This window comes from Amblyraja radiata, unplaced genomic scaffold (assembly GCF_010909765.2).
Source record: "Amblyraja radiata isolate CabotCenter1 unplaced genomic scaffold, sAmbRad1.1.pri S47, whole genome shotgun sequence".
NCBI classification, from domain to species: domain Eukaryota; kingdom Metazoa; phylum Chordata; class Chondrichthyes; order Rajiformes; family Rajidae; genus Amblyraja; species Amblyraja radiata.
In genome coordinates, this window is record NW_022630153.1 from 443,855 (window position 1) to 456,221 (window position 12,367).

The 12,367-nt window shown below is 45.7% G+C and overlaps 1 protein-coding gene across 3 annotated transcripts in view; it reads right to left on the reverse strand.

The window, feature by feature from the left end:
- Positions 1–398: 398 nt before the first annotated feature.
- LOC116969464 (myelin-associated glycoprotein-like) overlaps positions 399–12,367 on the reverse strand; it is a 40,690-nt gene continuing 28,721 nt past the window's right edge. The window contains exons 4-6 of one of the 3 annotated variants that reach the window (XM_033016358.1): positions 10,014–10,274; positions 1,626–1,722; positions 400–627 (exon numbers count right to left, since the gene is read on the reverse strand). In XM_033016358.1, the coding sequence (XP_032872249.1) occupies positions 1,637–1,722; positions 10,014–10,274 (347 nt within the window). In that variant the 3' untranslated portion in view covers positions 400–627; positions 1,626–1,636. Of the gene's footprint in view, positions 628–1,625; positions 1,723–1,762; positions 1,970–10,013; positions 10,275–12,367 lie in introns of those variants that run through there. The other 2 variants (XM_033016359.1, XM_033016357.1) reach the window with 2 other exon arrangements.

Here is a 12,367-nt window from a genome sequence, read left to right on the forward strand (position 1 = left end):
AAAATGGATGGAGCTAACTAACGTAAGTGGTATAAGACGTTGGTGAGGCCACATTTAGAGTATTGTGTTCAGTCCTTGGCAACAAGTTATTGGAAAGATGTCAAGCTGGAAAGGGTACAGCGCAGATTGACGAAGATATTGCCAGAACCAGAGGGTCTGAGCTGCAGGGATGGGTTGAGATGACTGGGATTCTATTCCCTGGCGCGCATGGAGGATGAGGGGTGATCTTATAGAGGTCTATAAAATCACGAGAGGAATAGATCGGGCAGATGCACATAGTCGCTTGTCCAGAGTAGGTGAACCGAGAACCAGAGGACATAGGTTTAAGTCGATGATGAAAATATTTAATAAGAATCTGAGGGGGAACGTTTTCGCACAAATATTGGTCGGAGTCTTTGGTTGCACTCATTTTGTTTATTTCACTTGTATTGTGATAATTACATTATTGGTTGTTTGCTTCATTGATATCATCTATTAGCGTAGAGCATGAAGATCTGTTATGCCGCTGCACAAAAACGAATTTCGTTGTTCCATTGACTGTGCATACGACAGTTAAATCCTTTTGATTCTTAATTCATGATATTGGTTTATGTGACGCTTTTCATTCAATTCTTATCTCACCTTCTCCTGGAATCGAAACAGAAATAGCAATGCTACAGTTGAGAAATTCTGGATTTAATGTGTTATGCTGGGGTGGAAATTTCCACCTGCAATTGATGTCATAAACTATTGACACTGAAAGGTCGATAGTTGCGAGTTTGTGAACAGGACACGGTGTTTGTGTCAGTTTTGGCAACAGCGCTGACTGATTGCGTGCCTTCTGAATATTTACCAATGTCAGAAGCAGGTCAAGGGGCTGCAGTCATGATGCTCTTGTTCCCTTCCCACTCGCCCTGACGCTTTCTCTCTCTATTCCAGTATTTATTTCAAAATGTTCTAAACTGAGATCTAACTCTATCTTTCTCCCTTTCGCCCTCCCTCTCCTCCTCAAGGAGAGAGAGCAGAAAGGGAGAGAGAGAGAGAAGGAAGGAGAGAGAGAAGGAGGGATAGAGAGAAGGATAGAGAGAGAGAGAGAGAGAGAGAGAGAGAGAGAGAGAGAGAGATAGAGAGAGAGAGAGAGAGAGCGAAGAGAGAGAGCGAGAGAGAGAGAAGAGAAGAGAGAGAGAGAGAGAAGAGAGAGAGAGAGAGAGAGAGAGAGAGAGAGAGAGAGAGAGACGAGAGAGAGAGAGCTCTCTCTCCGCTCATCTCTCTCTCTCTCTCTCTCTCTCTCTCTCTCTCTCTCTCTCTCTCTCTCTCTCTCTCCGTTCTCCCGCCGTCTCCATCCCTCCCGCCCTCCTTCCCTCCCTTTCTCTCCCCCTTCACCTCCCACTCTCTCTTCCTTTCTCTCCCTCGCTCTTTCTCCCTTCTCCCCCCTCCCCCCTCCCCCCCATAAAGAAAGTCAGGACTTGAGGCCTCAGTCCGACAAATTCCCATTAATACTTGTCCTCTACGAATACCAGATTATTCGTTCCACATTCCCATCAATTTCCCGGCAGGTCCCGCAACTCAAGTCCACGCACACCAGGAGCGATTAACAGTATCCAATTAACCCAACCCAGTACATCGATGGATGTTTTGAACCTCACTAGTTATGACGTCAATACTGTTTCTGGGCGAGCACGGCACAATCTGAAAGGTAATGTTGAGCAGCAGGAGATCTTCGTCCAATTTGTAGCCACCGACCTAGACGGGAATAGTTACGAGGTCATGTAGAGTGAAGATAGGGAATTAAGAAACAATGGGAAGATCAGGGTCTCTTGAACTGTAGTCTCGGGATTGCTGTGTCACCTTCTAGTGAGTGTGGAGAGAAAAATATTAGGTGAACGAGTGTGTGGCTGAGGGGCAGGTGCAGGGGGGAGATTTCTGGTTCTTGGAGCATTGGGATATCGTTTGTGGCAATAGTGACCCGTAGAACTGGAATGTGTTGCACCTGAAAAAGAGGGAAACTAAGTTTGTACGACGAATGTAAGACACCTCTTTCCTTGCACACAAATGGTGGTGCGTGTATGGAACAAGCTGCCAGAGGAGGTAGTTGATGCTGGGACTTTCATGACGGTTAAGACACCGTTAGACAGGTGCGCGGACAGGACAGGTTTAGTGGGATATGGACCAAACGCAGGCAGGTGGGGCTAGTGTAGCTGCGATAGGTTGGCCGGTGTGGGCAACTTGTGACGCAGGGGCTGTTTCCACGCGTTATCACTCTACGACTCTATGACATACTCTGCCAGCTGGCGGTAATCGCGTCATTTCCTTTACACAAATACTTGGGATAGAGCTCGTTAGACTTTGCAAGCCATCCAGCTTAATGTTCTTGAAAACCAACACCACATCTTTCCAAATATCATCACTTCTTCGACTACCGCCTTAGATTGACCTTATCTTTCTTAAATATCTTTACAACCTACTCTTATACCACCTCTGGCTCTACGCGTGCATTCCCCCTTTGTCTTTCAGTGACCCTGTCGTCTCCTCGGTTACCCTATTGTTTGTAACGTATGTGTACCATCTAGGCCCATTTAAATGTCTGTAAAGTAAGCTGTGTGTGGAACAACGGGAAATTGGAGAGGATGTAAATGCATCCCTCTCTTCTGTATTAGCGGTTAAGAAGAAACTAACAGCTACTGATATCAGAAGAGGGGACAGTGCTATCCAGAAACAAATATCAACATTGCAAAAGAAAGAGCGTTGGAAAAAACGTCTGATCAATTTCCTCGGCCTGACGAGATCCATATCAGGATGTCCGCTCTATAGCACCGAACCTGACCGTTATGCGCAGTGGGGAAGGGTATGTCACGCGGGGAGTCTTCGTGGCAGGAGACTCGTTAGTTATGGCGGGCGAACAGGGGATTCTATGGAGGCAATCAAAGTCCAGATGAGTTGCTTCCCTGTGGCCAGGATCCTGGATGTCTCCACACAGCTACATAACTTTCCCAAGGGGGAGGTTGGGCAACCAGAATTAGTTGCCCACGCTAGCACACACGACCTGGATAGGAAAAGTGATGAGCTGCATATAGGGATGTAGGCAAAGGGTTAAAAGCAGGACATACAGGGTAACTCCCGGCGCTATGTGCTTGTGGGGGTGGGAACAGAAATATTGGAAAGATTAATGCATGGCTGAGAAATTGGTGCAGATGGCTGGGATTCAGGATTTTGAACAATTAGGATTATTTCTCACCTTGTCATTAGGTCATAAATAATAGAGTACAATTGGACCATTCGGTTTAGCGCCTATTGCGCCTTTATGGCGGATCTATCTTTCTCTCCTCACCCAATTCCCCTGCCTTCCCATAACCTCTGACCCTATACTAATCAAAACTTTATCTGTCTCTGCCTTAACAATATCCACTGACGTGGCCTCTACATTATTCTGTGGCAAATATTTCTACAGATTCACCACCCTCTGAGTAACCAAATGTCTCCTCAAATTAAACGTCCTTTAATACTGAGGCTATGAACTCTAATCCTAGGTCACCACATGTGGAAACCTCCTCTCCACATCCACTCTATCCAAGCCTTTTATTATTCTGTATGTTTGAAAGAGACCCCCCCCCCCTCCTCTCATTCTTCAAAACTCCAGCGAGAATAGGCCCAGTGCCTACACACGCTCATCATAGGTTAGTCCAGTGATTCCCAACCTGGGGCCATAAGCCCCAAAGGGGCCAAGGGAAATTTCAGGGGGGCCACAGAAATTGAGCCTCAGCATTACATCCCAGTTTTTGTATACAAGCCCTCTTGAAATACATTTTAGCATTGAATTTGCTTTGTTCACTACCGTTTCAACTTTTTGGGAATCCTGCACCAGCACTCCCAAAGCTATTTGTACCTCAGATTTCCGGTTCAATCTCTGTTCAAACTCTGAACATTAATAGCACATTATCTGTTATTTGCATCTTATCAGTTTATTTATTCATGTGTGTATTTACGTATATAATGGTATATGGACACACGGATCCGTTTTGTTGTCAATGCCGATTATGTTCTGTTGTGCTGAAGCAAAGCAGGAGTTTCATTGTCCTGTCAGGAACACATGACAACAAATTCTCTTGACTCTTGTCTCTTGACATGGTTTCTCCCCCCATTTAGAAAAAAAAGTCAAGGCATTTAATCCTGCCACCAAAAGGCATGACTCCACACTTTGCTACGCTATATGCCATCTGCCACTTCGCTGCCCACACTCCCGACTTGTCGAAGTACTTCTGCAGAGGCCCCTCTTCTCTGCCCTACCTGCCTTTCCACCCGTTTTCGTATCAACCGCAAACTTGGCCTTCAATCCCCTCGTCCAAATAATTAATATACAAGATATTTAAATTAATTTCTCGGATAGTCCTTATCTCTTCAAGAGTGACGAGTTGCACCTGAACCGGTGTGGAACCAAAATCCTGATAAATAGGTTAACTAATGCTACATGGGTGGTTTTAATGTAGATGGACCAAAACAGGACAGTTGCAGGTGAGAGGCTGCAAGTCGGCTTGGAAGATGTTGAGTGAAATTTAAGTGGCCAGTCCAGGCTGGAGAACGGCAAAGAGCGAGGAAGGACTGTTGGATTGAGTTGCATTCATTTTAGTTCGAGGGATTTTACGGGTAAGGCGGACAAACAGGGCACGTGGATAGGTACGAGCGACTGGGATGTGGCAGCCATTACGAAAACACGGTTAAGGGGAGACTAAGGCAGGAAGCGTATTGCTCCGCGGCCGTGGTTCTTCAGGAGAGATAGATGAAGATGGAAAGAGGAGGAAATGTTGCTTTACATCTAGGAGTTCGGGTGCATAGTTCCATTAAAGTAACATCACAGGTAGATAGGGTGGACAAAGGGGGGGTTGAACCTTGGCCTGCATTAGTCACAGCATTGAGGAAATAACTCGGGAGGTCGTGTAGCAGATTTCTAAGATGTTGGTGAGACCGGATTCAGAGTATCGTGTTCGGTTCTGGGCACCATGTTACAGCAAATATGTTAACAAGTTGGAAATTATACAGATTGGATAGATCTATTGCCCAGAGTACGGGAATCGAGAACCAGACAATCTAGATTTAAGGTGAAGGGGGAAGGAATTAATAGGATTCTGAAATAGAAAATCAGTAACTTTTTCATACGAAGGTTGGTGGGTATATGGACCGAGCTGCCCGAGGAAGGAGTTGAGGCAGGGACTATTGCCAATTTGAAGAAACAATTAGACAGGTACATGGATAGAACAGGTTTAGAGGGATATAAACAGGTGGGATTAGTGTAGATGGGACATGTTGGGAACTGTGGGCAAATTAGATAGAAGGTCCTGTTTGTACGCCGCATATCTATATTCCTGTATGTTGCAAAACATACTTGGCGAATAATGTGTGATTCTGATTTTGATTTTGATATATGTTTCTATGTCTATGAGAATTTCATGGCAGTAGTCTGAGGTGGCAAAATTAATGCTTCTTCCGGCGCTGCTGTAAGGGTGGAATTGGAAACAAATAAGGGAATGTTAATCGTGTTGCGAGTGCACTAAGGCAAACATTCAACGGGGATTACAAAAACATATTTCCCAGGAGGTAGTAGGCATTTGCAGAGATAATAGGATTGTCATTGCAGGGAATTTCGAACTTTGCAATGTGGACAGGGACTGTCATAATACGTTTCACTTCGTTGAGTGGAATTTGTCAAATGTTTCCATGATTGCTTCCTCGGGCAGTATGTCGAAGGTCCTGCAAAGGATTGGGCAAAACTTGATTTACTTTTGATACATTGGGAAGACTAAGTGACTGAAGTGTCCGTGAGCGAGCTTTATGATACCAGCGGTCACTCTTCTATCAGCTTTAGAACACACACGAATGACGACATGTAACGTGTCCACAAGATAAAATTGTGAATTGGGGCAACGGCATATTTTATGATATTTAACAGAAACTTGTTAAAATTGACTCGAGTGGGTTGTTTGCGATTAATGGAACGTCCAGGTCGTGTGATGCTTTTTGTCGTGTGATGACAAGAATGTTATGGCATGCATGTTCATGTTAGAGTGAACGTCAAAGTAGGTGCGAGTGTGGAAGCTTGGAATGCGAGAGAAATTGAAGCTCTTCTCAGGAAAACTAAGAAGTCCTGGGGCAGTGTTGGCAGCTGAGAGGAGTTTCGAGAACTGAGGAGCATAGTTAGTTTAGTTTAGAGAAACAGCGTGGAAACAGGCCCTTCGACCAACCGAGTCCGCGCCGACCAGCGATCACCCCGTGCACAAATACTATTGTACAGTTTTACTGAAGCTAATTAACCTACAAACGTGCACGTCTTTGGGGTGAGGGAGGAAACCGGAGGACCCTGAAAATACCCACGCAGATCCCAGGGATAACGTACGAATTCCGTACAGGCATGCACCCGTGGTCAGGATCCAACCTGGGTCTCTGTCGCTGAGATGCAGTACTCTACCGCTGCGGCACTGTGCCGCCAGAGTTAAGAAGGAAATCAGGAAGGCAAACAGGTGCAGGGGAGTTTGAACATGAAGGACGATCTCCGCACACTAACATTATCCTACACGTTAGGGACAATTTACATTTAAGCCAAGTTAATTGACTCACACACCTCTGGCGTGTGGGAGGAAACCGGATCTCCCCACATAAAACCTACACAGGCCACGGGGAGAAAGTGCAGAGAGCGCCCGTACCAAAACCCTTTGATGCTCTGTAGCTTGTAGAATGTAGCTCTACCGCTCCACCACCTACACATCCCTCTTGTGTGTCCTACACTCCAACAAAAACGGGATTAGACTAGAGAAAATGTAGAAAAGATTCACCGCTATGTTACCTGAAATGAAGTACTTGAGTGAATAGGCTACTGTTTCCCATCGCCTCAATAGGCCACCCGTCTGTTTCCCACACTCCCACCCAATGCAACTCATCCGTACAATCCAAGGATCATAAATTCAGGTAACACACTGATACATCTAATCGATCTATATCCGATCTTAACCCAAACTATACCCCGAATGATTTACCTGCTTGCCTCCTCTAATCTAATAAAACATTCTCTCGTCATAACCAAACTGCTCCATCACAGGGTCTTGCCAATGTCTGTCTCTTACCAGCTTTAACATGTGCACGAAGGAAACTTCCTATCCGCTGCATCGTAACTTGATTTGCCAACTTAACCGTCGCAAGAAACTGCAGGGAGATGTGGATATAGCGCATTTCATCACAAATATCAACATCCTCACCATTGGCACCTTCTTGGTTCATCAGCCATGGAAGCAAAATGAGGGCAATTGGCCCATCGTGTCTACTCCGTCATTCAATAATGGCTGATCCGTCTTTCCCTCTCAAACCAAATCTCGTACCTTCTCCCCATAACCTTTGACACCTTTAGAAACCAAGGATCTATCAACCTCCGCTTCTAAAATACCCAACGACAGCCTCCACAGTCGTTTGTGGCAATGGTTTCCACAGATTCACCACCATCTGATAAAATAAATGTCCTTTCCTTTATAAAGTCACGACATTTTATATTGAGGCTGTGCCCTCTTGTCCTGGACTCTTTCAGCAGTTGATACATCTTTCCAATATCCACTGTATTCGTGCCCTTCATTGTGTGGTAAGTTTCAATTAGCCCCCTACCCCCCCCCCCCCCGTCCTAATATGCAGCGAGTGGAGGCACAGAGCCGTGGAACGCTCGTCATACTTTAGACCAATCAACCTCAACATCATTCTCGTAAACCTTCTATGGAACTTGTGCGAAGCAAGCGCAACTCCCCTCAGATGTGCTTAGAGATGCCCCAAATTGCTGACAATACTACAAATGCTGTCCGGCCAGTGTCTTATCAAGCCTCACCATACGTGCCAGTTTTGGGAGAAAAAAAATAGTCCTCACAAAATAGATGAGAACATTGCATTGACTTACTTACTACGGATTCATTTTGCAAATTATCAATTTGTTAATCCTGCACCAGCTCTCCCAAGGCCCTTTACACCTCCGGTTTCTGGATCCTCTCCTCATTTCGAAAATAGTCTAGGCCTTTACTCCCACTCGGAAACTGCATGACCGCGCACTTTGCTGCGATGTATAAATCTCACACGCAGTCACACGGAGAACTAGCAAACTCCACACAGACAACGGCGGAGGTCGGAACCAACCCGAGTCTCTCGAGCCGCAAGGGGAGCCAGATTTACGTGCGTTGTTTGAAATAGCAAGAGGGTGGAATACCTGGTGCTACTCCAATTTGCCACGTTCTCCTCGCGCCAACCACAACCTCTTCCAATTCCGTCGCATTCATCTTTACACTCAGTTCTTACCGTCTCCATTACCATCGTCTGTCTGGACCTCCAGCTCAGCCTGCAAAGGGACCAGCCACATAGGGTTGGATGCCGAGAAGTTCACAGTCTCCACCGTCAGGTTTACCCCGCGGACGATCAGTGTGTTGAACACCAGCGAACCGACGCGAACGCAATTTGCCTGGACGCCCCCGGCCGTGTCCGTCATCGTGATGGTCCGGTTCAGGAATCCCCATGTGACGTTGACGGGGGAGTTGGATTGCACAATGCCGCGGCAGGTCACGTTGGTGGGATACCTCGCGCATCGCGCCCAGGACACAACGGCAGCTTCATCTGCAAGGTCTTGGGATAAAACACGAGTTTATACAATCGTCCTCCATTAATGCAAATGTCCATTCGTTGATTGATCTAGAAAACTATGAGAGGCATCCATCGTGTGAAATTAAGGACCTTTTTCGCAAAGAGGAAATGGACGAGAGAACATATGTTTCGGGTTCGGAGCTTTAAACGTTCCAGTAAACAAACCCCATGTTTGTCCTTGGACGTAAGTGTAGGTAGGTAAGTGTGTACATTTCCAAATGTCGCAGAAATTGTGGCGCTTTGGAAACTGATACTGCGGGAGAAGGGTTCCGAATCCTACTGAAAGGGACTCTAAATGCTGACCAACCAATATGAACTCCTCCTCCCCTTCAACTATTCTCCAGGTTTCTCCACCCTATTGTAACCAATCTGACTTGTTCTCCACCGCTGCTTTTCCAGCTTTCTCTCCCATGTGCTCACTACAATCGTTGAAGAAATGTCCGGACCCGAAACGTTTGTTATCCTCTCTCCATATATACTGCCGGATCTGTTAAGTTACACCAACCAATACACATGTTGTTTGATAGGTCAATTGGACGATGTAGGTTGTCTCCGGCGCATAGATGAGTGGTGTAATCTGGCCATAATTGTACAATAGGGATAGGGAACAATGACCCAGGCAATTCGGCCGAGCAAACGCATGTCGACCATCAATTGCCCATTTACGCGAAATACAATTGAATGTGCTTACATTTTCATCAATGGCCCAAATTATACTACTCATTCAACATCTAGTGGAACCGAAGCGTTGATGGGAATGTGGAATGAAATGAATTGAGCAATGATCAGTGTACAATTCGAGGCTTGATGTTTAGGGCGTCAAAGGGCCTGATCTATGCTGTATTGTTCTCTGATCAACCTGGTATATTACCCATACCTCTTCTCCACAGATGTTGTCTGACCCATTGATTTACACCAGGATGCTCTGCCTATCTGCTGACCGATCAGAATGGCATTAAGGGATATAGGTTCTGCGCAATCATGTGTACGACATGGTAAACTAAAGGGTCCTAATGATATCGCCCTGTGTCTAAGTATTGTTACTAATCGATTCGGTTTGTTTGAGTTTTATTGACAGTTAATCGCCTTGGGGGCGATAGGTGGAGCAATGTGTGGAGTTGGTTCTCAGACTAAAACCAGTATCCGGGGGGGGTGGGGGGGCAGTAGAAAAGGCACCAGTGAATGTTTTGGTTATTTCTGTACTTGTGTCACCGTTTTTCCAAAGCACTCTGTGAGGAATTATTGGATAAGCTGCGTCAAACCGGTAGATGGTTAGCATAGACGGAAATTGACATTTATCGGAGGAAGTCCTCAGCTCAAATACCAAGTAACCGAAGGCTCGGTCATCCGTGATGGAGCAACCCGTCACAACAAATACTCACGGTGCCTGTGGACTCGCACGGGCGCGGACCGTGAGCTCCCAAGAGCGTTTGTCGCCGTGCAGCTGTAGGATGTAGTTGCCTTTACCGACTCAAGGTGAACGGTGATATTTTGACTTCCCCGCCTTAGATCAGTCTCAACGCCATGGGTGACCTTGAACCAGGAGAAACTAGTGACACTGGGGTTGGCGTCACTGGAACAACGTAGGGAAATCGTGTTGGCTTCTTTGAAGTTCCACTCGACCACCGTGTTCCGAGGGGAATCTTGGAAACACAACGTCATCAGCATGTTAGCGGGATAGAAATGTCGTGTCGTGTGTCTTGCAACCGCCAAACAACGAGGACAAGCAGTTCAGTTAACTGCCACAATATCCACCAGCCAAACAGCGACACTGCCTCCGACAACAATCATTTATGTTCACTCTTTCAACCTCTTACAGCATGTAAGTTGTTAACTATTGAGACCGCAAGCTACGTCTTCTACCGCCAATATTGACCGAGGATTCGGACGCAAGGGAGAGGAGCTCCTACATTTTACTCGCGTCCCACATCACTTTGGAAATATATCATCAGCTCCCTATAATAGAAGGGCCTTCGTCGCAAAGGCTTGACCTGTTCAACGGGGTAAAACTGTCATAATCGCAAGGACATTTACCAATAGGTAAAGCGTACCAGGAATCAGGATCCAAAATCAGGATACTCTGAGAGAGAGTATGTTGCCCCTCAGGATCTAAATCTAAAACTTGCTAACTTGCTGCGCTCCAAAAAATAGAGACCTAGCATGCACAACCTTTGCCTGTAACGCAGGCCCTCAAGTCTTGGGATCATTCTCGTAATTCCATCCTGTACTATTTCCAGCATAACGGCACAATGACACGTCAGCTGCGATCTAAGCAGTGTTTTCAATCTGATGGGAATATACGAGGTATGATAAATATGTTTGGGGATATCACTGTACCATGGTCATGTCAGAGATAACGAAGATATTTATAAACAACTAGACCAAGTGGGACCCGTTGGGCCCCGTTCCCCAACGCAGTATTCCACCACTCACGCATAGCCCCAAAATACGCAGGCGCGGCTCATTTCCCCTCATTCCCCAACACTACCCCGTCCTCTTCACCCTTCCTCTTCTATCCCTTCTCCTCATCTCCTGCTCCACTCCCTCACCTCTCCCTCCCTCTCATTCCCCCTACCCTCAGTCACTCTCTCCCTCCATCTTTCCATAACCCCTCTCATCTCCCTTTCCCATTTCCTCTCCCTATATCACTCTGCTCCCCCACTCATCACTTCTCCCGTATCCGACTCCACCACTAAATACAATGTTTAAATAATATTTCCCCTCCTCCCTTCCCCAATTCCTCCGGCTCCTAGCAACAATGTCACAGATCTCTCACTGCACTGGGTGGAACACCGATGATGGGCACTTTATGTAAATTATATTACATTGTGATGTAATTGTCGGGTGAAGCAATGCTCAAGGGCAATTTGTGTAAATGAGATCCCATTGTGACATCATAGTTGGCAACTTCCACTACATCTGCCACAACAAGTTCAAGTGATTCTTTCTCAAACTAGATTATGTGAAGTTAAAAATGAATAACTTGTAAAATATATCATAACTCTGAACGAAACTTGGTAAAAACGTAAGATAATTGTGAGTAAGGTGGTACAAAAATTGCAGCGCTATCGTGTAGTTTTTGGCATAGTTCCTGGAGCACTTTGGCACGCACACAGACACGCACGCACACAGAATCATAAAGAAGATGAGAGTTTTAGTAATATGTAGACTACAGCAGAAACTTGACCATTTGGGGAAGTGGGCGGATGAATCGTTAATGATATACAATGCAGATAAATGCGAGGTGTTGCATTTTGGTAAATCAAATCAGAGCAAGATCCACACGGTAAAAGGCAGGGTGCTGGGCAATGTCTTAGTGCAAAGGTGTGTAGGTACATAGTTAACTAAACGTGCCGTCACAGGTATTTACGTTGGTCAATAAGGCTGTCGGTACATTGGCCTTCATCGGTTTGGGTTATGCCTGTAGAAGTTAAGATGTTATGTTATTAATGTGCAACATGTTGGTGCGGCCCCATTTCCGGAACTGTTTAGTTATGGTCACACCGCTGTAGGAAGATGTTGTGAACCTAGAAAGAATGTAGAGATGACTCACAAGTATATTTTCAGGACTATATTGCCTGTGCGAAAAAGGAAATGTTGGGCAAGCTAGGACTAGTTTCGTTGGTGCAAAGGAGAACGAGGGATAATAATAATAATAATAATAATAATAATAATAATAATAATAATATATCTTTTATTGTCATTGCACGTCAGTGCAACGAGATTTAGTGTGCAG